Raw genomic sequence first — 26,888 nt, forward strand, 5'->3', positions numbered from 1 at the left:
GAAACATCCTTTTACCCCTTTGAATGTGTAAAAGGAAACATCCTGTTATCCCTTTCTGAACTCTGATGTCAGGAAGGGGTAAAAGGAGACATTCCAGGCATGGGCCAGGAGGAATGCTGGGAGAAGCCATGGATCTACAGCTCTCCTGGCCCTCAGACATGTCCTCAAACTGGCCGGTGATCTACACCAGCTTTGGAGCTGGCGTAGATCAGTCCTGGGATAGAATCTGGAGGAAAACAGAAGATACTTTCGCCAGGGATGGGGAGAAGGGTGGAAATGCTGTTTTTCCCTTTCTTCCGCCCTGCCGTGCTCATGCCAGCAGAGCTTTGGATGTCTTGGAGGCTCCAACGTCAGAGCTCTCCACAAGAGCAGGTAGGATTGCTCTGCCTGATAAGCCAACAAGCAAGGAATTAAAGTCTGTCTGGTCATATAGCAACAGGGCCAAGCAAGGAAGCCAGGGGACATGGCTAGAGACACTGGTTGGTTTTTTAGTTTTAAATAGTACAACTGCTCAAGTATGTGCTGTGGTTACACCACTTGGTGACTGAAGGCCATGTCCTTTAAAATGGAAACAAAAACTGAGCATCTGCCTCTTCCTTTGCAGCAATACCTCCACTCAGTTCAAGAACCCTTTCTTCCTTTTTATGATGATTGAGTTGTTTTGGCCACTGATGTTGTCTATATCTTGTTATCTGCAAAATGTGGCATTTTATTACTTTAGATTAATGGATTTGTATTCTGCTTTATATTTGTGCTCATATATTTTAATAATGCATAGATTGGAGGCTTTTGGGCAGAAAACGCTGTATAAAAGAAATGTTTACTTAATGAAAGACTTTGAAGGATGTTTTCCTCAGTTTCTTCAGTGACCACACTATTGTGATCGTTCAACTGTTGGAGGACTGGAGCTGTAACACTAGGGGAGAAATACCTCCTGGAAGGGAGTGTGTCACTTCTGTGTTTCGTATATATCTTGGCAAAGAGCTGGCAGGAAAGAAACTACTACTAGTAGTAATAAGAGTAAAGTTAACTTGCTGCCTCTATTTTATTGATGTCAGCATTTCCTGTGACATAAAGGCCCAGATAAGAATCACATCAGGGAAACTTTAAATTAAGTCAAAAATGTTTTTAAATGTTTTGTTCCCTTTAAAGGTCAGGAAAAAATTGTATTTTGGTTAGAATGCCAAAGATGCAAAACCTACATATGGACTGGACGCAAACTACCTTCAACAACGAGGCTTCCACTTCTGTGGTATACATTTTTGTGATTAATAAGTGCTTCTCCTTCCTTTATTAAGCCTGTATGTGTATACTTTTTGTAGTTCTGGAGACTTGCTCTCCACCAAAACAAAGCAAGCCCCAAGAATGACTTTTAGAGATTTACTCCGATTTGTAAATTTACAGACTATTGAAAACTACAGGAAGTACTCTAGCAGGAAGTATTTTATTTTACATTAATCCTACTGGACATAGTAGGACTTTGTGATTTGGGGTCATAGTTCAGTTGTATTAACATCTATAGCACCAGGTGTCAATAGACATCAGAGCCATGCTGCAAAACATTATAACAACTTCATGCAAAAATGGAAAGTACAAAGAAGAACAAAGCAAAATGTATTGATATAGAGAGGAGGAGGAGGAGGAGGAGGAGGAGGAGATGAAAAAAAGGAGTAGTAGCCATAAGGCAAGTAGTGAGGAGCATGCAAAGAAAAGTAACAAGGGGGGTGGTATATAATTGCTAAGTAAAATACTGAACACAAATTACTCTGAAACTGGGAACTATTCTTCTGCATAGAAATAAGCAGTGAGCAGATAAAATCTGTTATCATAACAGATGCTACCTGTTTCTGTTTTGAGAAGTTTAACATTTCCTTCCCAGACAGGATGCATTATAGTATTCACTAATGTACTATCCATCTTCCAGTCTGCCTTTACAAGATGCCATTGCACGTACCACTAAACCAACCAAAAGAACATAATCTTACTGAGGTAAACTCATATGTACTTCATGTTTTTGGCACAAACACACCAAAAACTCTATACACCTAAAAAGAGGATTGCTAACCAATGAAAGAAACCTCTCACAGCCCAATCCTATGCATGTCTACCCAGATGTAAATCCCATTGCTCAATAGAGTTTACTCCCAATACACTGCGCATAAGATCACACTATTAGCTGATTAATCAGATCAGTTTCAATTGATTAACTCTGCCTGTGCACATTAATAAAAACAACAGTTTTGAAGAAAAAAAGAATATTTTGTTTCCTTTTCTATAGCAGCACTCAAACTATGGGAACTCCCTCCTGATGAAGATCAGGCTGGCAATACCCTTGTTGAGTTTTAGACAAACAGTACGAACTATACCGTTTTGCCAGGTCTTTCATGTATATTAATATTCTTCTGGCCCATTTTAAAGAATACTTTGTTAATGTTTAATTCGGTTGTGCTTTTAATGTGTTGTTTTAAATTGTACATCACTTTAAGGGCCCCGGTGGGCGGAACAGCAATTTATAAATACTTTTAATAAAACATTAAATAATAAATAGTTGATGCAGATATCATAGCAGACACTGTAGCAGAAGCATTCCTTCCTGTGTGACAGAAGAGGTGAATGCCTTTTCTAAGATGATACCAGCCATCACAGTATTAGTAAGAATTGCATTTAATATTTTAATTTTTTAAAAATCTGCTGCCGGATTAATCAGGGGCAGCTATTTATTCAACAAAAGTTTGAATGGAATAATCAAACTAATTGACTAAATGTTGCAGCTGTACCACACAAACATCCACCCTGATTTAGCAAGGATCATCCACATACAGATCTGCCTCTAGATCAGGTCCTGGGCATACAAAAGTGTTCCGTGTAGGATTTTAAAACAACACAAACCCCTCTGCATCCAGCTCCATTCTGTACTCCTTGCTTGAATTCCTAGCACCAAACGCATGTTCAAAATCTTTAGAGATAATCACTTCTTTGGGGTTGAGGTCTGAGATTCTGTTTGCATCTCCTCCCCAGTGTGCAACAGTTTCCCATCTGCAAGTGTGCACTATACACGAAGTTCCTTACTTGCAGTCATCTCCATGCAGGCTGGTGCTGAACATGAGGACCTGTGATTCAGGAGTAAAGAGCAACTGCCTCAGATCACCAGATTAATCCACAGGTATGTTGTAGGGCTGTGCACCACTTTGGCCCGAAGCCCGAACCCTGAGTCAAAGAGGGCTGCTTCGGGTCACTTTGAGCCCCTTCCGAGGCGAAGTGGAGGAGGCACGAAGCAACCTGAAGTGGGTCAGGGGCTCTCCGAAGAGCTCGGTGCACTTTGGCGCTTCGGCACCCCCAGCCCAGCCGTGCCAGCGCCTCCAGATCCTTACCTGAGCTGTCCACCTCCTCCTCCTCCGCCGCCGCCTCCTCCTCCGCCGCCTCCACCGCTGTTATCGCCGCCACCACCTTCTCCTCGTCCTCCACCTCCACCGCTGTCATCGCTGCTGCCACCTTCCCCTCGTCCTCTGCCTGCACTGCTGTCGTTGCCGCTGCCGCCACCGCCACCTTCTCCTCCTCCTCTGCCACCATTATTGCCTTCTCTGCCACCACCGCTGCCAGGTCCTGAGGCCTGGACGCGCACTGACTGTTATTGCATGGAGTTGCCATTTTTAAAAATGGCAACTCCCTGCAATAACAGTCAGGGCACGTCCAGGCCACAAGAGCTGGTGGTGATGATGACAGCGGCGAACGCAGAGAAGGCAGCGGTGGAGAAGGTGGTGGCAGAGGTGGCGGCGGCAGCGACAAAGGAGGAGAAGGTGGCAACGGAGGAGGACGAAGCAAGGTAAGGAACTGGGGGGTTGCGTGGGGGCATCAGGGGACCTGACCTGAAGCGGGGTTTGGCATCCGACTCCTGCTTCGGGGCCGAGTCGGTTCGGGCCCCCCCTGAATCAGCCCAAGCCAAATCAGGCCTGCCTCTGAAGCCACGAAGCGGCTTTTGAGTTGGATCAGGGGGTCCCTGCACAGCCCTAGTATCTTGTGTGTTAGTGAAAGCTAGGTAAACTTGAGTTTTTGTAATATATCAGGATCAGGAAAAAGTTGTGTCAGTAGTATGTGGTTCTATACATGAAACATGTGGTTTGAAGGCAGCCACTACATTCATAAGTGAACAACTCTGGAATTCAGGGGTGTAGTAGGGCCAGGGCTCATGGGGACGCCACACCTGTGTTTTCTTCATCAGGAGGGACGCTGATGTCATCTGCCACCCCACTTAGACTTCCCTGTTCCCTCTGAGCTTAGCTGCAATGCTCACAGTAGCTGGGGGAAAATGAATTTTCCAGAGGATAATACATTGTTCTGTGCTGTGATGCAGAGTATTTTGGGGTGGCTTGGTCTTGAATGGGCAGTTAAGACCCATTAGCTTTACAAAAGTTACCTGCTCCTGGTGGAGACAAAAACTCCTAGAGCTGATTTGTTGATATGGATCAACACAACTGACTGCAGTTTTGGACTCTCCTTGGGGGTGTGGCTATGGGGACTGTCATGATGAGCACCTGCACTTCCAAATGTACCACTTCACCACTGCTGGCTTTAATGAACAGTCTCCACTGTATGCAAAGTATTGTGCAAGGATGAGTACTTGAAGGGAGGCATCTGCTGTGTTTTCTGTTTTTCCTTGTTCCCTCTTAGTTGAACCTCCCATTGTGAGCAGCCCTTTTTAATTTTCCCTTTGAACTCTTGTCAACATTAATTCCAGCTCACCCCTTTTGTTATCATTGCTTATTACTTGTTTACTGGCAACAAAATGCATTTGTTGTTGTTGTTCAGTCGTTCAGTCGTGTCCGACTCTTCGTGACCCCATGGACCATAGCACGCCAGGCCTTCCTGTCCTGCGCTCTCTCCCGGAGCATGCTCAAGTTCATATTCATTGCATCCGTGATGCTATCTAGCCATCTCATCCTCTTCCGTCCCCTTCTCCTTTTGCCTTCAGTCTTTCCCAGCATCAGGGTCTTTTCCAGGGAGTTTTCTCTTCGCATTAGGTGGCCAAAATATTGGAGCTTCAGCTTCATTATCTGTCCTTCCAATGAGCACTCAGGGTTGATTTCCTTTAGGATGGACTGATTTGACCTCCTTGCAGTCCAGGGCACTCGTAAGAGTCTTCATACAATATAACAAATATACTGATAAGCTCCTAAATGGAAACCTTCACAGCATGGAAGAAAATGGAAAAGGTAGGCTCATGGAAATAGAGCAACGGATAGGAAGCAAGCTTACGGCATTTCTTCACAATCAACCTTTTGTACTTATAAGCGTGTATTTGTTACTCATTTGGATGCACACCATCCACACATCTTCCTTTAAGGTTGTGCTTCAGAGGAAACTGTATTTTCCAAGCAATCAGCATACTGTATTTTGTACTTCAGAAAACACACTTCCCTCATCACTTTCTATTGTCATGGAATATGATTGGGGGAGTGTCACAGGCAACTACTGGATACACTGTGATGGTATTACTGGAGATTAAACTCCCTGCCATTGCCACACAAATTTGTGAACTTCCTTCCCCTCCGCCCCAGTTTATGTCTTATTTTGTTTTTGTTTTATAAAGGAAGTGAGGCAGGTGACTACCAGGAAGAGGGCCTTTTTTGCTGTGGCACCCTAGCTGTGGAATGAGCTCCCTAGAGAGGTTTGCCTGGCGCCTACATTGTACTCCTTCCAGCACCAGGTGAAGACCTTTTTATTCTCCCAGTATTTTAGCATTTTAGGGCGCAATCCTATTGGGATAGGTGACTGCCTCCAAACTTGGAGGCGACCACCTATCCAATGCAGGGCAGGAGCAACGCAGAGGGGATTGTCCCTTCCATGCTTCAGCCATCCTGTATTTGCGGCTAGACAGCCAATTTCGGCTGTCTAGCCGCAGGAAGTCGGAGCGAGGGGGCAGACACCAAACAACACATAGGAAGCATCAGAACGGTACTTCTGCCCTCCCCACCAACAGGAACACCCCATTTTCACCGCTCTGCGCTCCTCTTCAGAGTGCGGAGCCATTCTGCGCTGCCTATGAGGCAGCACGGGTGGGGGTGGAGGTCGTATTTATTCTGGTTGTATCGTTATATTGTGGTTTTAATCTTTCATATTTTATATTTTTTATGCTACACTCTGTGGTTTTACTTTTTGTGAACTGCCCAGAGAGCTTTGGCTATTGGGCGGTATAGAAATAAAATAAATAAATACTTTTAATTTTGAAACTCAGCAGCTGTGCACTGCTGTGCTGTGCAATGCCATCACTGGTGTAGTTGTTCACAAACATTTTTTCAGAACATAAGAAGAGCCATACTGGATCAGACCAAAGGCCTATCTTGTCCAGCATACTGTTCACACAGTGGCCAACCAGATGCCTATGGGAAGCCTGTAAGAAGGACATGAAAGCAACAGCACCCTCCCGCTCGTGTTCCCATCATTGGCATACAGAAGCATACTGCTCCTGATACTGGAGGTAATGGCCCAGTTTGGCTGTCACAAGAACTCTGGATTGTTGTGAATGAGCACGAGCAAGTGTGTATGCTGCATGCTGCCATCTGATCACTCCCGCTGGGGCTAAACAACCCAGGGGTAAACCATGGGTTCTAACTTTGGGTTGTGTCTCCCCCAACAAACCAAAATTCCCAGTTCAGACATCACACTAAACAACCCAGGGATATAGAATCCCTGGGTTGTTTGGCTCCTCCCCACTTGCAGCAGGAGTGATCGGGTGGTAATTGGGCAGTGGGAGCAATTGGATGAATGGAACCAGCATGTTCACTTGCTCCCATTGTTCACAACAACGCAGGGTTTAAAAAAACCTAGGTTGCTGCGACATTTTAACTGGACCAATGTATAAACATCATAACTACTAGCCACTGATCGCCTTCACCTCGTTGAATTTGTCTAATCTCCTTTTAAAGGCAACCAAGTGAGTGGCCATCACTTTAAAAGGGGATTTTGAAGTTTCAAGTGTCTGTCATTTTGTGAAACTTTATTTTTCCTCCTCCTATGCCCTTTGCTCTTCATATGGGACACACATATCCTTCAGCAACCTTCCCATGCACAGAGAGGCATAGTGGTAGCCTAATGCCTCACATAGAGGAGGGGCTGGTCTAACTAAAACAGGGTGAAAATCAGGGTTGAGATGTGTGTGTGTGTATTGTCTGTTTATCTGTTTGTATGTCAGTGGTTTTAATTTCATGTGCAATGTTGTATTTTTAAGGATTTTAATCTTTATAAACTGGTTGGAGAGCTTTGGGTATTCGGCTGTATAGAAATCTAATGAATGAATGAGGGTGAATGTCTACCCTCTCTGAAGTGTTGTTATCCCAAATCCAGTACAGACCTTGGGACAATGTTGCAATATGTTCCTATTGGATTATCCTGATCAGAAAGACTGCTATTGTGTTCTGTGACAATTGGACACTGCTAGTGGAATGTTTGTTATAAGCAATGTTGAAAAGTCTGGAGAGGTCAAAGAACTTCTGCCTTGAAAGGCGGCCAAGAAATACTTTAAATAAAATAAATAAAAAAACCTGGACTTAGATTTACATGATTTTAGTTCCACCTCTGCCACAGCCTGTTTACATGGCCTTGGACAACTTACCGTTTCTCCTGGCCTGTTCTCACTCAGGACTGTTTCACACTGTATGCAGCAATCCACCCATCCTAAGGCATCTGTCAGGGGTTATAATGGGGGTGTCACTTACACTGGAGATGCTGTGATGTGAGTCCACAAGTGGAATCTTCTGTTCACCTTCCATCCAAACTGACTTCAGAACATTGGTCAGGGGCATGTGCCTGACCACGCAGCCTAGCTGGAAGTCCTGCTGCTTGCACAGGCCGCCTGAAACCTGCAGCTGCCACGTGAATAGGCCTTCAGCTAGGCTTGCCAGTTGCTTCTTCTCGTTGTTTTTTAAGGGATAGAGGCCATGTCCAGCAGGGCAGGTAGAAATCCACAGGTAAAGTTTTCCCCGACATTCCCATGGTGACACAACCTGTCTTAGGACACAATCCTATGGATGTTTAAACGGGGAAAAAAGTCCTACAACTCCCAGCATTCCCCAGCCGGCTGGGGAATGCTGGGAGTTCTAGGACTTTTTCTGTCTAACCCCGTTTAGGATTGTGCCCTCAAAATCTTATATGTTAGAAACCCAACATCTCTTAAGATGTTAGAAACCCAGCGTCTCTTAAAATTCCTGTCTTTCCACAGCCAGGGTGTGGGATAGTCTGCCAGGAAAAAAGGGGTGGGTAGCCGTACCCTCCTCAGCTTTTCCCTTCCCTATCAAAAGAAATAAACATGGAGCTAATCCACGCGGGCTGTTGTGAGGGGGAGCCGCGTAAAGATGGCAAAACGCACCGTGGACCGCCCAACGGGGGCCGGTGTTGTGGGAAATGCGCAACAGCACGCAGCGCAGCCAGGGTGAGACTGAGGGGACGGCCTGCCTGAGGCATCCCTTCGCCACCAAGAGGGAGGCGTCGGCGGTGAGAGTTGCGAGGCCGAGGGAAGTTCCCGCCGCCGCCTCGTACACCGAGGCCGTGGCTCCTCCTCCAAGGGCCGGGCCGGCCGCCTATAAGAAAGCTGAGCGCCGGCGGGAGGGGTCCATAGTTGCTCCACGACCGACTCAGCCCGTGCCTTTGCGCTCTTCGCCGATCCCAAAGAACGCCATGCAGCCCCGACGCCCCGCCGGCCTGTGCGCCGCTCTCCTGCTGCTCTCCGCGGCCGCCGCCGTCGCCGCCGCCGAGTCTGTGAGTGCGGTTCCCGCTTCGGCTGTGTGCGCGTGTGACTGTTGGGGGGCCGCGGCTGCAAGGGGGGCAGGCTGGGCTTGCTCGGCTGTGTGCGCGTGTGAGTGTTGGGGGGCTGGGCTTCGTCCTTCTCGCGCCTTTAAGGAGAAGGGGAGAGAACTGTCTTTTCCGTAGCCGAGAAGTTGGGGGGAATTGCGACCCCCTCCTCTTCCGTGAAATGTGGGGTGAAGGGGGGGCGTCTCCCCCCCCCCAGTTGCTTCGGGAGCGGGGCACTGGAACGAGGACGCGCTTCGCCTCAACCTTTCATGGCACTGCGGGTGAGGTAATGAGGAGGCGTGGGGTCGCCGCCTCCTTCCCCTGTGCAAGATGGGGGGAGAGGGGCTAACTTCAGCCCCCTCCTTAAGGAATGGGGGGGACATTTCGCTCCTCCTCAACACGCACCCCTTTTTCACGAAAGCTGTGAGGCGCGGGGAAGAGCTGGAAGCGGGCTCCCCCTCAACCCACATGAAGTGAGGGATAGACACATTCCTTCTCTTTCCCTGTCGACGAGCCTGCCCACCCCCCATAGAAGGGCTAGTTCTGCTCATTCTCTCCCCCCCCCATATAGCTCTACAATCGCGGCAGTGGGGAACTTCCTCCCCCAAACGCCTGCCTTGCACCTTTTTGTCGCTGGCTGAGGGGCGGGGGGGGGGGAAGAGACTCCTTACCCCTATCCCATCCCCAACTGTTCCCGCGTGCCAGCAGGCCGGCTTTCGTCATCTCCTTGACTTTGTGGTTTCATCGCCTCCCCCCGCAAGCTTCCCAAAGTCTCCAAATACCAGCGCATTTGGCAAATAACGTGCCGCGCTGCCTTATTTAGGACTTCCTCCCGCTCATAGCTGTGGAATGAGTAACCGCTGACCCAAAGCCTGGCTCTGTTGCAATTCCCTAACGTCATACAGAACCCATTAAGTGCAATCCCCAGGGCTCTGGCACGTTACAAATCTGGGGTTTTCCTCTAAGTCTGGATTTGATTGTCTGCTTGCTTACTAATGATAAATTTCCCTTTCTGTGTTGTTAGAGCAGAAATCCCTAGAACTCTTTTGCCCTTCTGCTGTTGCTGCTCCCTTCTCTCCCCCTACCTTTAGTTGTTTGTACAGGTAGTTATTTCTCTCGTAAACACCCTTGCTTCTCGACCTTTGACCATGCCAACTATCCTCCTGTGTGTATTGTTGAACCAAAACAGACCTGCTGTAGGAAGCCTAGATGTTTTATATGCTGGCATGGGGATCATGGCTTCCAAAGAGGTGGGAGAGGGTCAAAAGAGCACATACAACAGAACAGAAGGATGTGTTGATGTTTTAGCAGCTTGAATAAGATACTTTTCTGACTTTCTGGAGCTGGGAGTAGTGGTGTTTATAAAAATGGGGCTTAATATTTAATCTCTCCCTCTTTGGCTTATTTCAGACCTACTTCTATTCCCTCCTTGCCAGTCCAAACGTCTTTTTTCCCCCTCCTAATCAGTTTAGTTATGCTTCTTGTCTGACATCTGAGCCTTTGTAAATGCTTCTGTGATCCTCCCATAGGTCATTTTGCTGCAATTGAACATTGGCAGTAATAATCAATAGGATGTGAAACCTGGAAGTGTTTTAACACTTGCATGCTTTCTATGTGTCATCTTTTGCATAATCGCCCTGAATGTGCTATATTGAGTCAATGCAATACAGAACATAATATGTTGATAATGTGTTGGGATGGTCTCATTCTGTCATTAACTTATTTGTTTGCTTATCATAGAGGACTATAGAAGTCAGTTAACTAAGCAGTACAGAAACCCTCTTGGGGCACACGTACCTCTCTTGATAGCCTGGTATCTTAAGATTCTCCAAGACTCACTCAAGGCTATCTTTTGAACTAAGCTTTATCAGCAGCTTTTTAGTTCAAAGACTCATCACTACCTTTTTAAACATTCCTGAAGTTCTGTTATCAGTTGAAGGTGTTGTTGACATGCTGTCTGAGTCTTATCAAAATATCAGGCTATCTTCTGGCTTTTTAGAAGAAGTCTTATTAACTAGCTGGCCTGAAGTGGATGAAGTATCAAAATACACAGGAACATACATACCCCCCCCCTCTCTCTCAATGGTCCCATGCAGTACATGATAAATGAGAGTGTCATTCCGCTCTGGATGCTTTTAGACAGGTTTTATAGATTTCTTCTGTAGCTTTAATTTGTAAGCCATCCTGAGTATTGCACTAAAAAGGCAGGGTATAAAATATCTATGTTCTAGTGCTGTTACTGCTTTGCATACAGGAAGCCTTGCCATGGAGAATCAAATCAATCTCCTGTGTCACAGAAGCAAAGGAGCATGCATGTTATATGCCAGGTTGGCTTATCTCCTCTATGTTCATGCAGTGTTAAAACAGTAGTAGAGTACCAAAAATATAAGTATCTGGCAGACTTTATTGTTTTGAAAAGTAGTGCAGCATTATTAATGAACAAACCAGTTTGTCCTGTCCTGCTGCCATGAATCCCTCAGGCTTGTTCTTTCTCGCCAGTTTTCTGTTTTTCCCAATCAAATCAGCATTGTTAACCTGAATATGTAACTTTATTTTCGGGCTGTACCATATGATTTGAACAGGCTCAGACAGTCAGGTGTGCCCTCATTTGGCCGATGTGATATATAACAGCTTCTTCTGCAAAGACTGAAAGTAGGAACAGGTCTTCACAACTGTTCAGTTGTTCTTCCCGCTTCATGAAGCCAAATATAACTTTGATACTTCATTTCCCCCAGTTGTCTAGAACTAATATAGGCAGCATATGGCCAAGGAGTATATGTAGTTCCTAAGGCATTTATGTGCTCAGTGTGTGCTAGTTAGAATTCACATAATCCCAAGTCTTCAATTTTGGATTTTCTAGTCTTCATCGCTGCAGAGATGCTTGACAAATGGCAGAAAATGCTGAATAACTGAAAACTGGGACTAAATAATAAGTTGTCCACATTTTGTTTTTCATTATGAGCCCATTTACCAATACTGGGGTTGTTTCAAGCCTTCCACATTCAAGGGGAACAAACTTGGAATAAGAATACTAATAGAACACATCCTATGCGTGTTTAGACAGACAAAAGTCCTACATGGCTGGCTGGGGAATGCTGGGAGTTGTAAGACTTTACTGTCTAAATGTGTATAGGATTGTACCCTAAGTCAATATGACTGTCACAAATTTAACACCTACTGAGCTTGTGCAGATGAAGTAAAGTCCATTCCCTTTTACAAATAATTAGAAGTAATGCAGCCCTTGCTCATGGGACATTTCCAGTATAATCATGGTGACAAGTTACATGAGCATGTTTTTAAGGCAAAATCCCACTTGGGATGAGAGGAGAAAGCCTATTTATAAGTATTGTACTTAAATCTGAGTCAGCAAGGAGAAAAAGAGTTCACAAGATAGAAGCAGGAACTCTGTCACTATATAGAAATTGGGCTTGTTGACCAATATGCATGTGGGACTATAGCTGTAGATGTTGTACTTGCCACCTTTGGTGCATGCTTTGCCAACAATGTGATGATGCTGTGTTCTGAGAAGCTGTTGGGTGGGCTAGCCTTATCAGACCTTCTTTCCAGGCCTCCTCCTGCTCTCATGGCCCATGCATGGACCTGGATGGGATGTGCAGTTGTGACAAACTTTCTTAAGTCTAGAGAAAAAGCGGAGTGGGTTGAGTGAATGTAAAGCTTGGCTTGGGAGTATATGTAAAAGCTGTTCAGAGTAATGGCCATGATAAATCTGTCCCATAATATTAACATTGCCTTATTTTTGGTGTGTATTACATTCATTGTCAACACCTCCTATTTAAAAAAAGCTGAGTTGGGCAAACTTTTACCTTATACTAGTTAGCCTAACAGTGAGGGCCAGCAGCTAGGTAGTTGCATTGTCATATTCTGAACATACCAAGGATAAGACACTTCCTATCCAGCTATCTGCTGCCATCATTTACAGCTTGTGCTGCCATGCCAGTTGTCAAACACCCACTGTTTTTTCAAACAAAATGTTCAGAATTCCTGGACCTACATGCGTGGTTGTAATTCTACAAAATTTAATGGTAAATAGCATGGGAGCGTAGATTGTACGCAATAGTGGCTGATGGGTGGCTAGGGAAACTTGGATAGTTTGATGTGCCTTGCTGAGTCTGCCCAGTATGTCAAATTGGGTTGAGAATGATGTGGAAAGAGTATGACACACTGCTGTGGATTACTAGTATTGCTGGCAAGTTGCTACATGAGACTGAAGATGAATTAGTGGAAACTTACTCCTTGGGGTTGGAGACTACCTCCATGCTGTGTGCTTATGTCACATAGGAAACTGAAGGGAGGGCAGCATGGCACAGTGATTAGGAATAGGCTTTAGTGAAGTGTGTGTGTGTGTGTGTGTGTGTGTGTTCACATGTAATGACAATTGAGTGTATGGGTTGATAACCCACGATTCAGTGACATTACATGCAAACCCTGCATTATGATTTAACTATGGGTTGTTAACCACGAACAACCCAGGAAAAGGACCCATGGGGTTATTGTTGGGTTGTGAACTCTGGTTAAACCACATAGTCCTGATGGCTATGTGCTACCTCCAGTACCAGAGGCAGTATGCCTGTGTACACCCGTTGCTGGGGAACATGGGTGGGAGGGTACTGTTGCACTTGTGTCCTGCTTGCGGGTTCCTGGTCGACACCTGGTTGGCCACTGTGTGAACAGAATGCTGGACCAGATGGACTCTTGGTCTGATCCAGCATGACTCTTTTTATGGTCTTATGTTTATAGTGCAGGATTTGCATGTAGTGACAGCCCACGATTCAACAACAGTCTCTATTCAGCCCGTTTTCTGGGTTGTCATTACGTGCGAACCAGGTCAGTATCTCTGTATCTGACCTAACCTCTGTGTTTGGTGTAGAGGAGGAGGGCTAGTGTAGTTACGCAACGTTTGTTCTACCAACAATAGCAATGACCTGAGGTGAGAGGACCCTGTGTTGATTAGCAGAAAATCTAGGTACGTATAGAAAGCACACAAACATCCTGAAAACTCGGCACTTCCCTGCCTCTTTGCATCTGCAGCATTATTGTGAACTACAGGAGGTAAACTTCTGAGTGAGCCTGACCTCCTGGCATTTGCTATTGATGACATCTTGGCCAGCTGCTTAGGCTTGGAAGTAATGCAAGCCTTTAGGATAGAAGCTTGAAATGATTTGCACTAAAATGGGGTTGTGAGTAGGCTGGTAGAGTTGAGCTCCTCTGAATAGAGCAGGGACACACAGCCTGCAAAACATTTCCCACCAAGATGTAGCCATAGTTACTGTGTTCTTAAGGTGTAAGATTGGACTTGAAAGCATCAATGCACAGCATGAGAAATTAATTCAGGGTCCTGTAGTTATGCTAAAATGGCATGTTGTAAGTTCTCAATGTATTTTTTTAATCAAACACAAATAGCTAAGTTACATCTAATCAGAGATAGCTTTGCATAAGTGGTTGCAGCAGCGCTTGTCTATAGAGGTATGATGAGATGACAGAGCCTAGCCATCATCATGAAAGCAATTCAGTTCAACAATTGCTGTGTAAGACCTTGATGCTATTTGATGCCTGTACTTGCCTGTACTGTTCATACTGAAATTTGGTGAGGAAGAATCCAGAGTATGTACTGTTCTGAACCCCTTGCATAGTTTTGTTAGAAGAAGATACTCCTCTTCTGCTTCCCAAGAAACCTGTTTATCCCCAAAAATATTGCTGTTTGCAGTGTATGAGCTGAGGGCAACTCTGGGATATTCCTACATTTCCTCACTAAATGTGGGTAGACAGTACAGAAGTACACACTCCATGGTAACTGCCAACAGGAGTACCTAATGGTCTGTGCTTGGATTGGGTGAAATGAAGCCTGCTACACTTTTTCAGCATTGTTGGAATGCTTCAGGCAGGTAGTGGAATTACGCTGTGCTCTTGACAGAGGAGTGGGGAGATACAGCATGGTCTCTTTGCAAGTCTTGTCTGTGTACTATCCAAACTAATACTAGTCATGCTGTCCTTCTTCCCAGTGTCCATCTGCCAACTGGTGAATGTGGAAATCAAGATGGCAGATGCTTGTTTTCCCTTTTTGTTCTCCTGTTTCCATTATTTCCTTTTACTTTTCTCCTCTTTTGAGCAGTAGATAAGGGTGGGGAAGATAGTGGGAACAGATAGCTGAAGGGAGGGATTAGGTTTGTTATGGAAAGTGTAAAACTTATTTGAAAGAAGTTAAATATAAACCACATGATGATGACTTACATCTTTGTACTGAGGTATTCAGGGCTTGCAGTGCAACCCTAGCCATGTCTACTCAAAGTCCCATTGAGTTTTTAATTATATTTCTAGGTATGTGGGTATAGAACTGCAGCCTTAGTGTGTGCATTTCACATTATTTGTATATATGTAGATATTGCTGCAATTTGTATGAACTTGTACTTGGCAGAACCTGGAATAAACTCTTGCAGGTTCAGAGCAGTGAACAGATATGGTGTAAGGGTAGTAGCACTTGGTATGTGTTCCTGTGAAACAGTGTAGGACAGAACATGAAGACTTGCTGAATGGAGCAAAAGAAATTGTGGACAGAGGTATGCGTGTTTGGCTTTTTCCATAGAAAGAGTTGACTGCAAATCTGCATATATACTAGTGTAACAGTTTTCTTCAGGATCTCTGAAGGGACTCGCAGCAAAGACCTTGTACAGGGACAATTAACATAGGTATATCATTTTAATTTCTTAATTAAAAATTAATAATGCACATGTAATAGTTTTACATGCATAACAATTCACTTATCACCAAAACAATAAAACAGAGCACAGCCCTCCCAAAGCTCTACCTTTTAGCTTGAGTCCACAACAAAAAAATATAAATCTTCTCTCTGAAACTTGAATTTTCCGCTGGATGAAGAAAAAAAACAGTCTGGGTCTGCAGCAATCTTCTCAAAATGGACCAGGATCTAGCAGCACAGGAACAACTTGTTAAACAGCCCTTTGTATAATAGAACATAAACAAGGAACTCATAGTGTTTGTAAAAAAAATAAAAATTATGACTCAAAAGGAAACTTCCCTACTAACATGTTTCAAGGGTTGAGGGGCTTACAGAGAGGAGAAAGCAAGCTTCTTCCACGCTGCATTTTGGTAACTGCCTAAAATGGTGGCCGCTCCCTGTCTTAACTCCTTTACTGAGCATGTGCAGGAATATTCCCATTCAGAATTCTTAAAGATGTACCAGTGGGTTACACAAGTATACACTGTGCATTTGGTAGGCAATCTCTTAGAGGAACTGCAAATTGCTAACTATCAGCATATATTCTTTTTCCAGAAATAGTAATGGTAGTAGGTCTTGTGCTTGACTCAGACTTCTGAGAATTGCACGTTACTTGGAAAAACTCCTTGGTTCAGTGGCTACACTAAGCATGTGAATGAATGAGCTTTTCATATGCAAGTGGTATTGATTCAGCATCCATTGGTGGTGAAATTCTGGCATATATTATGGAACATGAATTTATTCTATTTATAATGCTTATATAATGAAATCTCTAAGCTGCTTACACTAAAATATATACGTGATACAATATGTACATAATAAACTTACAGTGGAAACAATGAACAGTAAAACAGGGCAGTGTCATAATCCATTACAATCCAAGGGAAGCGTGTGTAAACAAATTGACTTTCAAAAGGTGTTTGAAACTTGCCACTTGAGAGTTTTTGCCTGTCTAATTGAGGATGGCATGGGCCCACTTTTGTGATATTACATAGCAACATTCTGTTGGTCGTGGAATGACCAGTAAGGCCTTTGAAGATCTCAAAGGTTGCCTGGTTGTACATGGGGCAGACAGCCTGCTATGTAAAATGGCAGTCTGAATATGGAAAAAGAGGGGAAAATGGTAAAGAACAGAACTTCCATCTTACCTAAATGTAGCCTTTTTACTGAGGTTAAGTATCTCTAATGTAATGACTGATTTGTACAGCCGTAATAGGCCATAAAATAGTTCAGATGAAATGGAGACAGCAATTTTATGGAAGCTGTGGAGAGAAACACTCTTTACCAGTATTGGAGGAACACAAACCAATGTTCATAGCCTTAAAGCCAAAGTAACTAAGTAGGTAAGCTTTGGGGAACCCCCTCCTCTTTGGGAAGGAGACAGCTGGAGATTTTTACTGCACTGACTGTTTAAAAATCCCACGCTGAGGTGGTCACTTGCTTCTCCTCAATCAGCACTTTACAGTTGTCCAGATGATATTATGGATGCCTCTAGGTTTGACTTGTCAGGCTTGGCTGCTGATGTTGTACTATGCAGGTTAATAAGTCTGGCAAGAAATGGTGGGTCTATCTGATGTGATGAAGTGTGGTAATGTGGTGACCCTGGGCCAAGAACATGGTCTGTTGACTTTTCTCTACAGTAGGTGTCTTGGGCCCTTGCTGAGGGTCTCTGTTTTTGGTCAGCCGCTCCCATCCATCCCTGCAATGTAATGCAGCAGAGTAATAAAGTTACCAAGATTCCTTTTCTGAACACCATGACAACATTCAAAGAGTTGTACACAGAAATTTGCCAGCAATAAATATATTGTTGACAATGATACTGGCATAGATTTGTTTGACCTATTAATATGTTACAGGAATGTACTTCTTTAACTAAAAAAAAATTGTATCCAACAGAACAGTATAATGAGTGAAAATGCTGAGAATGTCAAATGAAAAATGAAAACCTGACCTGAGCAAAGGACTTTTATTTTATTATAAATAAACTTCTTCCAAAAATCTTGGAAAGCTGTGGGTAAGATAAAAATGTCCTGGATTTTCAGTGAGATATGCGAGTATTATTAACCATTTTTGTGGCTGTTTTGACATATGTCTCGCAAGGTGGGTGGAGTGTTTCTATTATTGTACATCACCCAGAGTGGCTGGGTGACCAGCCAGATGGGCGATTAATAAATTTAATAAATAAAGCAAGGAAAAGTTACTGTATTTATTGGCCTTTGTGGGGCCTCTTCCCACATCAGCCTGCTTGTGCTTTGAGATAATCCTAGGTGCCCCTGCCATCTGAAGTGAGGTGGATAGCAACTGGGAAGTACTGTTTTACTGAAGGGAACTACAGACATTTCTCGAATACGTACTTATATGGACTTGCATTCAGTACCCCCTTCCCCTTCTACAACTCAATACTTAAAAAGAAAGAATCTGAACCATTGTACTGTTCTGCACTGCCTGCTATTGCTTAACCCCCCTTTGTGTCCTTATTTGCTATTCCTCAAACTTCATAGGGATGTATGTAGATGGACTTAATTTAATGTAACGGCTCCCTGTGTTTAGCGCAATATTTAGCACGCTGTTGGGATGTAGTAGTGGAAAGTACCTGGTGGTTGATGGTATTTAAACCTTGCCTATTCCTTTGTTCTGTGAGTGCGTAGGTAGGAAGCCATCTCCGTCAAACATGTGTGATCTGGAAAACAGAATTGCTTTTAATAGTCAGTGGCTGTGTCTTAATTGGGTCTAGATGAAGGAGGCTGTACTAATTTGTAGGCCTCTTGATTAGATAAAAATGTGTAGAATAGACACCCATGCAAGATACATTAATAGGTGCTCAAATGTATGAACAAGCCTAGACTGCCTGCAGGTCAGATCTGCTGTAAAGACAAGTCTGCCAAAAATATCTTAACAGACTTAAAAGGGTATGGGGGTGCCAGACACATGAGCAATTAAACCTAGCCATCTTGGCATTGGAAAATTAATCAGATCTGGGAAACTAGTTGAAGGTGGTAGTCAAAACAACAGAGATGGAGATAGAAAGCAACTCTGTTGGGGAGAATTTTATATTGAGGTCACAAATAGCTATAAATCAATGGCTACTTTCACGATAGTTGTTGTTCAGTCGTTAAGTCGTGTCCGACTCTTCGTGACCCCATGGACCATAGCACGCCAGGCCTTCCTGTCCTCTGCTCTCTCCCGGAGCGTGCTCAAGTCCATATTCATTGCATCAGTGATGCTATCTAGCCATCTCATCCTCTGCCGTCCCCTTCTCCTTTTGCCTTCAGTCTTTCCCAGCATCAGGGTCTTTTCCAGTGACTTTTCTCTTCGCATTAGGTGGCCAAAATATTTGAGCTTCAGCTTCAGTATCTGTCCTTCCAATGAGCACTCAGGGTTGATTTCCTTTAGGATTGACTGATTTGACCTCCTTGCAGTCCAGGGGACTCGTAAGAGTCTTCTCCAGCACCACAGTTCGAAACATTCATGATGGCTATAAGCTATTCTGGAATCCAAGGCAACATGCCTCTAAATACAAGTTGCTCAGAAATAGTGAGGGCTATTGCACTAATGTCCTGCTTGTGGGCTTCCCATAGGCATCTGGTTGACCACTGTGGGAAATGGGAAGCTGAACTAGAAAGACCTTTGGTATGATCCAGCATGTTAAGTTCTTAATCTTCTGTAATTTAGATCTGGTTCTTACACCCGTTGACAAGTGATATTTCCCAAATTACTGGAAAAACATCTCTGGTCCAGCCCTGGTTGGGTAAAGTGGACTTGCTGACTTTCCAGTATGAGAAGAGGCCGCCAACACATTCCTCCCTCCTGTGCTGTTTAGCTTGGAGTAGCTGCAGCTTGGCCTGTTTACGCCTAGTGGATGGTCATATGAATACTCCAAAAGTGTGTGCGTGCGCGTGTGTAGCTAAACAGTTGTATTTACATAAGATGAGTGGGAAATCCTCACCTTCTACTTTCTACTGTTCCAAACATGGTGCTTGAAATGCAGCACATAAGTGCAGAGTAGGTCCAGGTGCTCAAACCGTAAACACTGACCTGTTTGAATTGGAGCCCATGCTGTTAGCCAGAGGCCACTGCCTCAAAATGTAGCTAGTATTCTTTCTTAGTAGCTTTCACGGCCTTCTGCACAGTAAGACCTTGTGTTAGCTACCTAATACAGTTAAAACGGTGCATGACTGTAATGTCACCAGAGAGTCTGCTGACAGGAGGAATCCCTAAACTTCCTCGGACGAGTCACACGGTTGAACAAAGTGATACTTCTGCTTTCCTGCTCAGCTGCTCTTGTAAGATGTGACCTCTTACCACTTCACCCCTCAGCCAACCCCTCTTTTGAAGGAAGTCTGATTAATCACAAGAGACTTGCTGAGTATAGATTTCCCAAATGGTCTGCAAGTCGTGGTCAGCATTCTTCTAAGTGTAGGCTGTAAAATCAAATAACTCGGGAAGCACAAGGTTTACCATGGCTGAGGCACCTTGACATGTGCTGTCAATTGGTTATGTGTTTGGGGGTGGGTGGGTTGGGGGGGAGAGCAAAGTGGGAGAGTGCCAGCGCTGGCTGCAAGGGTTGCCTTTACTGCTCTGTTAGTAGGGTCCTGTCTAAACAACATATTCTGTTGACTTAAGTCACGTTGGGTAAATCTAGTGAGCTTGGTGCAATTGTAAAACAGAACTAAAGCTTGTTAACGTGGGCTAATATGTTTTGAAGTCCTGTCCGGCTAGAGAATGCTGCTAGCTAAACGTGTTTGCAGCCAGTTTGGAGACCTTGGCTTATGCCTAAAGACAGAAGAAATTAGGCTGGAGGGTGAGATAAAATGACTGCTACACCCCTTCTAAATAAATTCATATGACTTTAAAACACTTCAATGACAAAGACGAGGTAGAAGTAATCTAACCATAAATACATGTCCACAGGTAAGCTAAAAGCAAGAAGAGCTGTACTGGATCAGACCAAGGGTCCATCTAGTCCAGCATTCTGTTCACACAGAGGCTAACCAGCTGCCCACAGGGGAAACCCACAAGCACTGCATGAGTGCAACAGCACCCTCCCGCCCATGTTCCCCAGCAGCTGATGTACATAGGCATATTGCCTGTGATACTGGAGGTAGCTTATAGTTATCAGGAGTAGTAGCCATTAGTTTCCTGGTGTTGCTGAGACACTGCACTTGTTCAGATGTAACACCATCTTTCATGAGCAAGCTGAGCTTGCATGCTGCCTCCTCAAGTGCTTTGCTTCAGTTAGCTAGTTCCTGGTTTGGTCAAACCATTCCTTTATGTCTGAATGATGGCTTGTGCTTTCCCTGTAAACTCCAGATTGAAGCTGGTTTGCAATCCTAGTTTGGAGGGCAAGGTTTGTTGTGGGTGCTAAGGGAATCCCTGTTAAATGTTTACCCTCGTTCTGCAGAACCAATTTTTGGAGCTCCCTGGGGAGAGGGAAATACTTGGGAAGTGGGTCAAACTAGACAGGATAGCAGAAGTTCCATAATTAGATCACCCATGCTTTTGTGAAAGGCAGCTGTTGGGGTAGGCCCTTTATTCAAATCAGGGCTGCGGGGGCATTAACCTTTCTCCCGATGCTACTATTCTAATCCAAATCTCCCCTTGGAGCTGCTATTTGTGATCTTGTACATAAGATACATTAGTGGACTGGACAGACTTTGTGCTGACCTAAGTACAGCATTTTTCTTAAATACCCTTGCCCTCTTTAAAAATCATCAGCTGCATGGGAGTGCAGCTCAGCTTATGTAAAGAGACAGTTCCCTCTTTAGCACCAAGACCTCACCAGAACCATCTTGTCCTGTAAGTGACATGAATCACATTCTCATCATTTTCTCACCAACTTCTGTCAGTGGCTGGAGGACAAGGTAAGATGGCTGTATGGCTTGGAGTACCGTTTCCTAAGGAGAGAAATTAAGGTGGCTAGGTGAGAATACCTTTCTAACCTTCAAGACTATTCCCTTGCTGTCCCTGATGGAAGAAGTCTGGAAGAGAACAATGGCTGAAAGAGTTAAAAACATCAGGCTTTCTTTTCCAATAATGAAGTGAAGTTCACAAGCCCGAAATAACTCTTCTTTGTGCAGTGTAGGCAAAATCTAGGAAGATGGGAAACTGTCTGATCTCTTGAGCATATACAAATGCAGTATATAATTGTTACCTTGACTTGCTGGGTAACATTTGTATGTTGCAAAGGATTCAGGGTCATGCTCTACCCTAGAGTGCTCTACATGAATTGTGTGCACCCACAAGACCAACTTGGCTGTGCTGTTGTTCCATGTGTAAACTGGGGGTGCAGTCCAGAACACTGCACATTGCAGTGAAAAATCAATAGTGATAGGTGAGCTGTCTTTCAGGGAAGCCTATCTATTACTGATCTTCTGGACCCCTTGATAAGCTTCCAAGGAATCCTGAGGTTCCCCAGAACATGGTGTGAAAACCACTTCTCTGTAGGAACAAAACAGGAACAATCATAATGTCTGTGGACGTAAACCCCTTCCAGGGCTACACTTCAGTTTTAATTAAACACATTGTCTTGTGACATTTGCGTGCACGTATCAAAATTGAATTTAATCAGAGTGAATTCATTGTTGTTGTTGTTCAGTCGTGTCCGACTCTTCGTGACCCCATGGACCATAGCACGCCAGGCCTTCCTGTCTTCCGCTCTCTCCCGGAGTGTGCTCAAGTTCATATTCATTGCATCGGTGATGCTATCTAGCCATCTCATTCTCTGCCGTCCCCTTCTCCTTTTGCCTTCAGTCTTTCCCAGCATCAGGGTCTTTTCCAGAGAGTTTTCTCTTCGCATTAGGTGGCTAAAATATTTGAGCTTCAGCTTCACTGTCTGTCCTTCCAATGAGCAGTCAGGGTTGATTTCCTTTAGGATGGACTGATTTGACCTCCTTGCAGTCCAGGGGACTCGTAAGAGTCTTCTCCAGCACCACAGTTCGAAAGCATCAATTCTTCTGCGCTCAGCCTTCCTTATAGTCCAGCCCTCACAGCCATACATTACTACTGGGAATACCATAGCTTTGATTAGACGGACCTTTGTCGGCAAGGTGATGTCTCTGCTTCTTACTATGCTGTCTAGGTTTGCCATAGCTTTTCTCCCAAGGAGCAAGCGTCTTTTAATTTCATGGCTACAGTCACCGTCTGCAGTGATCTTGGAGCCCAAGAAAGTAAAATCTGTCACTGCTTCCATATCTTCCCCTTCTATATGCCAGGAAGTGGTAGGGCCAGATGCCATGATCTTAGTTTTCTTAATGTTGAGTTTCAAACCAGCTTTTGCACTCTCCTCTTTCACCCTCAACAAGAGGCTCTTTAGATCCTCTTCGCTTTCTGCCATTAGGGTGGTATCGTCTGCATATCGGAGGTTGTTGATAATTCTCCCAGCAATCTTAATTCCGACCTCTGATTCACCCAACCCGGCATTTCTCATGATGTACTCTGCATATAAGTTAAATAAGCAGGGTGAATTAGAATTCATTAGTAGCTTAATATAAAGGAATGTTAAGGGTTCTTTGTTCTAGGAAGCTAGGATGAAGTGAATAAACTTGGTGCTGGTATTGGTGACGGTGTTGGTGGCTAAACTCTTCCATAAGTCCTGGCAAGAACATCAGTAACACAAGTTGCACATGAAACACAGCACTGTGCCTACCGTGCTTGCCCTACACATCAAGTGGTAAAGACTCTGAGATCCATTTAACACTCGGACTCCTTTAGTCCTTGGCAGCTGTGCTGGCTGTTCAACCAAGAGGCTAAATATGGTATGGACACACTGTTTCAGTTCCTAGAGTACAAGCTCTATAACAGGAGTGGGGAATCCCGAGGGCCGAATTAAATTTTGGAGAACCTGTCAGGCAGGGGCCGCATTCCAATGGTTGCTGGCGGGGCTGAATGCAAAAGTGATGGGGTCAAAATTCCAAAAATACCAGCATATTTCAGCTTAAAAGTTTTTACTGTTGGTAGTGAAGCCTTAAGAGATGCATTTCAGTGTTTTACAATGGGGGAAACGATGCAGAAACTGGAAAACCACCAAATGATTGGTGGTTAGGGGAAAGGGGGTGTGGTTATGTGGGGAATCCCAGAGGTTAGGATTGGGATTACCCACACCTACTGCATATTATTTAAGTGGAATTATATACTGCAGAATCCTTTCTTTATCTAGTATCTTCTGATCTCCTGCCTAGGAGCTGTATTGCATTTGTGTTCAAAAGGCTCAGATATATCTGATCATTCTTTGGCAGTCCTAATAAGACTTAGTGTATAATCAGCTTCTTTGGGGATCATTTTACACAATCAAGCAATTAAATAACATACTAATTATTTTTAATAGATATTTCTTTAACCAAAGGTGTCTGCCTATCCGTAATGATAAGGGAATACACCTCTTGCTGGGCTTCATACCAGTAGAATAGTATTACTCCACGGTAAAATTGCATTGCTCCAAAACTTGAAGTGGAAAACTGCTTTGTAATTTCCAAGGAAGAAATTACCAACAATACTGTATTTCCTTGCCACCACTAGCAAGTATCTGTGAATTTTTCAGATTGGTCCTCATTGTTAGTTACTACCACTAAGTGTTGTGCTGCTTGGTCATGGAAACATTGGTCATATATTTGGTCATGTTGGTCATAGAACACTTGAAAATAACATTTCAGTGGTTGCATACCCCTTAATCAAATCATTAACACATCTTACCTCATTGCCCTTCGTCCACTGTGCAGCATGTTCTGTGCTTAGATGTACATTCACATTGCTTCCTTAAATGTATTCCTGCGCTATTTAAGATCATATTAAACCAACGCACAGATGGAGGGTGTGTTTGTGTGTTTCCCTAGCATTGCTACCTTTTCTATGAAGCCCAGAATCTAAGAAACAAGGGCAACTTTGAACTTCATACTGTATGTCATTAGTATTTAAAACTCTCAATAAACAAAGGATATATGTGCAGAAGAATGTTGATATGTGGCTTGGGTCCCAAGTTTCTCTTGCATGAACAGGAGAGCTCTTCCCATTTGCAGAAGGGCTTTTGATCCAGCGGAGACTCTTCCTGGTAGAAGGTGGGGTAGGCTATCTTTTTGCCAAATAATTTTGCATCACCTCCCACATTGTTCCAGAGGGTGTGCCAGCCTCCCAGAACAGATTTCCAGGGGGTTGCAGGGGGAAGAGAGAATCAGTGGGAATGTCCTCCCTTCCCCCCTCCCCCACTTCTGCCAACAGAAGCATTTGTTCACAGGATCTCTGGATCCAAGCCTGTATGTTAAACATGGCCTGGGGTGTGTAAAGTTGGGATAGAACTGACGCAAGCTGTCTATTGGTGAAATGGTAGACACGTGCATGATCACACTGAAATTAAAAACTGGAGAAGCCCTGATAAAGGCAGAGGGAGGGTCTTATTGTCAGGGTGGAGAAATTGGGAAACATTTGTCAGACCAGCCATTGTTTTTGAGAGTGCCTGTGGCAGGACAAGTACCTACCTTGTGAAGTACTTGTGTTTGCAGCACCACTCTCCCCATATAGAAACTGAGCAAACTAGACCAAGATGTAGTATTTGGTGCAGACAGCACAGGCTAGGAGCAGTGTTTACCAGTACAGCTCAAGCAAAGATTGCTCACGTAAGCAAACACTGGAGGTATACCGTTAAAGGAAAAGTGTGCTAATGAGACTTTTGAGGAGCAAATGAGACTTTGGAGGAGATCGTGTGGCAGTGGCTGGGAGGGAACAGGGCTGTTGTGTCAGATTCAGTAGGTGCCACACCTCCCCCTTTTGTGACACCCTTTTCCTTTCTGAGTCAAGAACAAGCATGCTTAAAAAAACAAGACAGGCAAGAATCATAGGGCAATTAAAGTCAATATTTTACTAACTTTGAAATAACCTTTAAGCCCACCTGTCATATACGTACGTGCGCGCGCGCACACACACGTAAAAATGTGACTAGGTTCATATGTTCTGCGCCCATTGAAGTTTTTTGTACTATGATCTGACCATTAGTTCTATACAAAGCAGTGCCTTAGGCAATTTTGCCTCCATTAAATCTCCCACCTTTCAAAAATTGCATCCCTCCGAAAGGGGTGTTACTTGAAGCTGGAAAGTTGAAGGATGTGTATGTTTGGCATGCATAATTTCAGATGTTTAGATAGCTTCTGAAAAGACTGAATACCAGGAATTTACAGCCTGTAAACATAGTTTAATTCTTGGGGGAGACGTTGGAGAAAAGATCCCATCGATATGCTTCTGCATGGTGGAAGTGATTAAAGGCAACCTGCCACTCGGTTCCCCAATCTTCTTGGTCCAGTTCCTTGTTTTTGGTCATACCAGCATGATAGCTCTGCCTGTTTTATTCCCCTTGCTGGGAAGTACAAGTTAAGGCAGGCTATGAAGTGTAATTGTTTGCCCTAATAGAAAGAGTGCATAGCAATGCCGTGTGTCTTTGAGAATGGAGATCTTGCAGATCGTACTCAGCTGGCATTCAGTAAAGCCGTGAGGGAAGTCTGATCCTGGGACTTGGATTTATAGGAGCGAGCACTTCTGAAAGCTGATCATATACTGTCCTGTGGTAGGGCCGCAGGCATGTTTCTCGTAATAATTTGGCTGATCGTCTCCAGCGTGCTGTGCAGATGTGCTTTCTGGGCTAGTAGCAGTGGTGGGAAGCTCATTCTGAAAGGTAGTCAAGTGGAAACTGTCTAGTGGAGCTCAAAATGTATTCTAACTGTGACAAAGTTAGTTTTGCCACCTTCGAGGGAGCCCTACCTATTGGATGTAGCTTTTACTAACAAATTCCTGCTCTAGCAACGGCTGTTCTGAATCTTGGGGCATCTCTTGGTGTAGTAATAGTTGTCATAATCCTTCAGCAAGTGCTGCAATAGCTTGTGGCTATCAGTGTCAAGGTGTGTGTGTGTGCGCCTGCACACAGTCTGTGGCTGGCAGCTGAGAAGTAAATCTTTCAGCAATTTGTAGGCTAGAGAAACTGCTTCCCCGCCCCTCTACTCCGCCCAGTGATGTTTGTTAATCTCACTTGGCACTTGGCATGGGTAAAAGCTGCTTAATGCTCTGAAGATACACTGCAACTGGATTAAATGTAGAAGTGACAGGCTCCTGTAGTTAAAGGATTCAGCTAGAGAGCATATTAATAGCAAGGCTTCTATATGTTTCCAGAGCTTCATGGAATTTGCATAGCACCTTTAGTCAAAAACTTGTCCATCAGATCTCTCCTGGTGCAGCTACTGTGTTGGAAAAACAGAAGAATAATGGTAGAACAGCAAAAACCAAAGTTGGCATGTCTGCTTTCATGCTCTGAAGCCAAGTAGGGCTTTAAGGAAAGCATAGGGCACAGCAAGCAGGCCATATAAATTTGCCCCCG

At 44.3% G+C, this 26,888-nt stretch overlaps 1 protein-coding gene across 1 annotated transcript in view; it reads left to right on the forward strand.

The window, feature by feature from the left end:
• Positions 1-8,602: 8,602 nt before the first annotated feature.
• The window catches only part of SDC4 (syndecan 4), a 29,236-nt gene continuing 10,950 nt past the window's right edge, over positions 8,603-26,888 (forward strand). The window contains exon 1 of the mRNA XM_084853973.1: positions 8,603-8,751. Coding sequence (XP_084710099.1) covers positions 8,671-8,751 — 81 coding nt within the window. The 5' untranslated portion in view covers positions 8,603-8,670. The remainder of the gene's footprint in view (positions 8,752-26,888) is intronic.

The sequence above is a fragment of the Heloderma suspectum genome, chromosome 4 (genome assembly GCF_057233095.1).
Source record: "Heloderma suspectum isolate Gila_16-S chromosome 4, 16-S_ref, whole genome shotgun sequence".
In the NCBI taxonomy this organism is placed as follows: Eukaryota; Metazoa; Chordata; class Lepidosauria; order Squamata; family Helodermatidae; genus Heloderma; species Heloderma suspectum.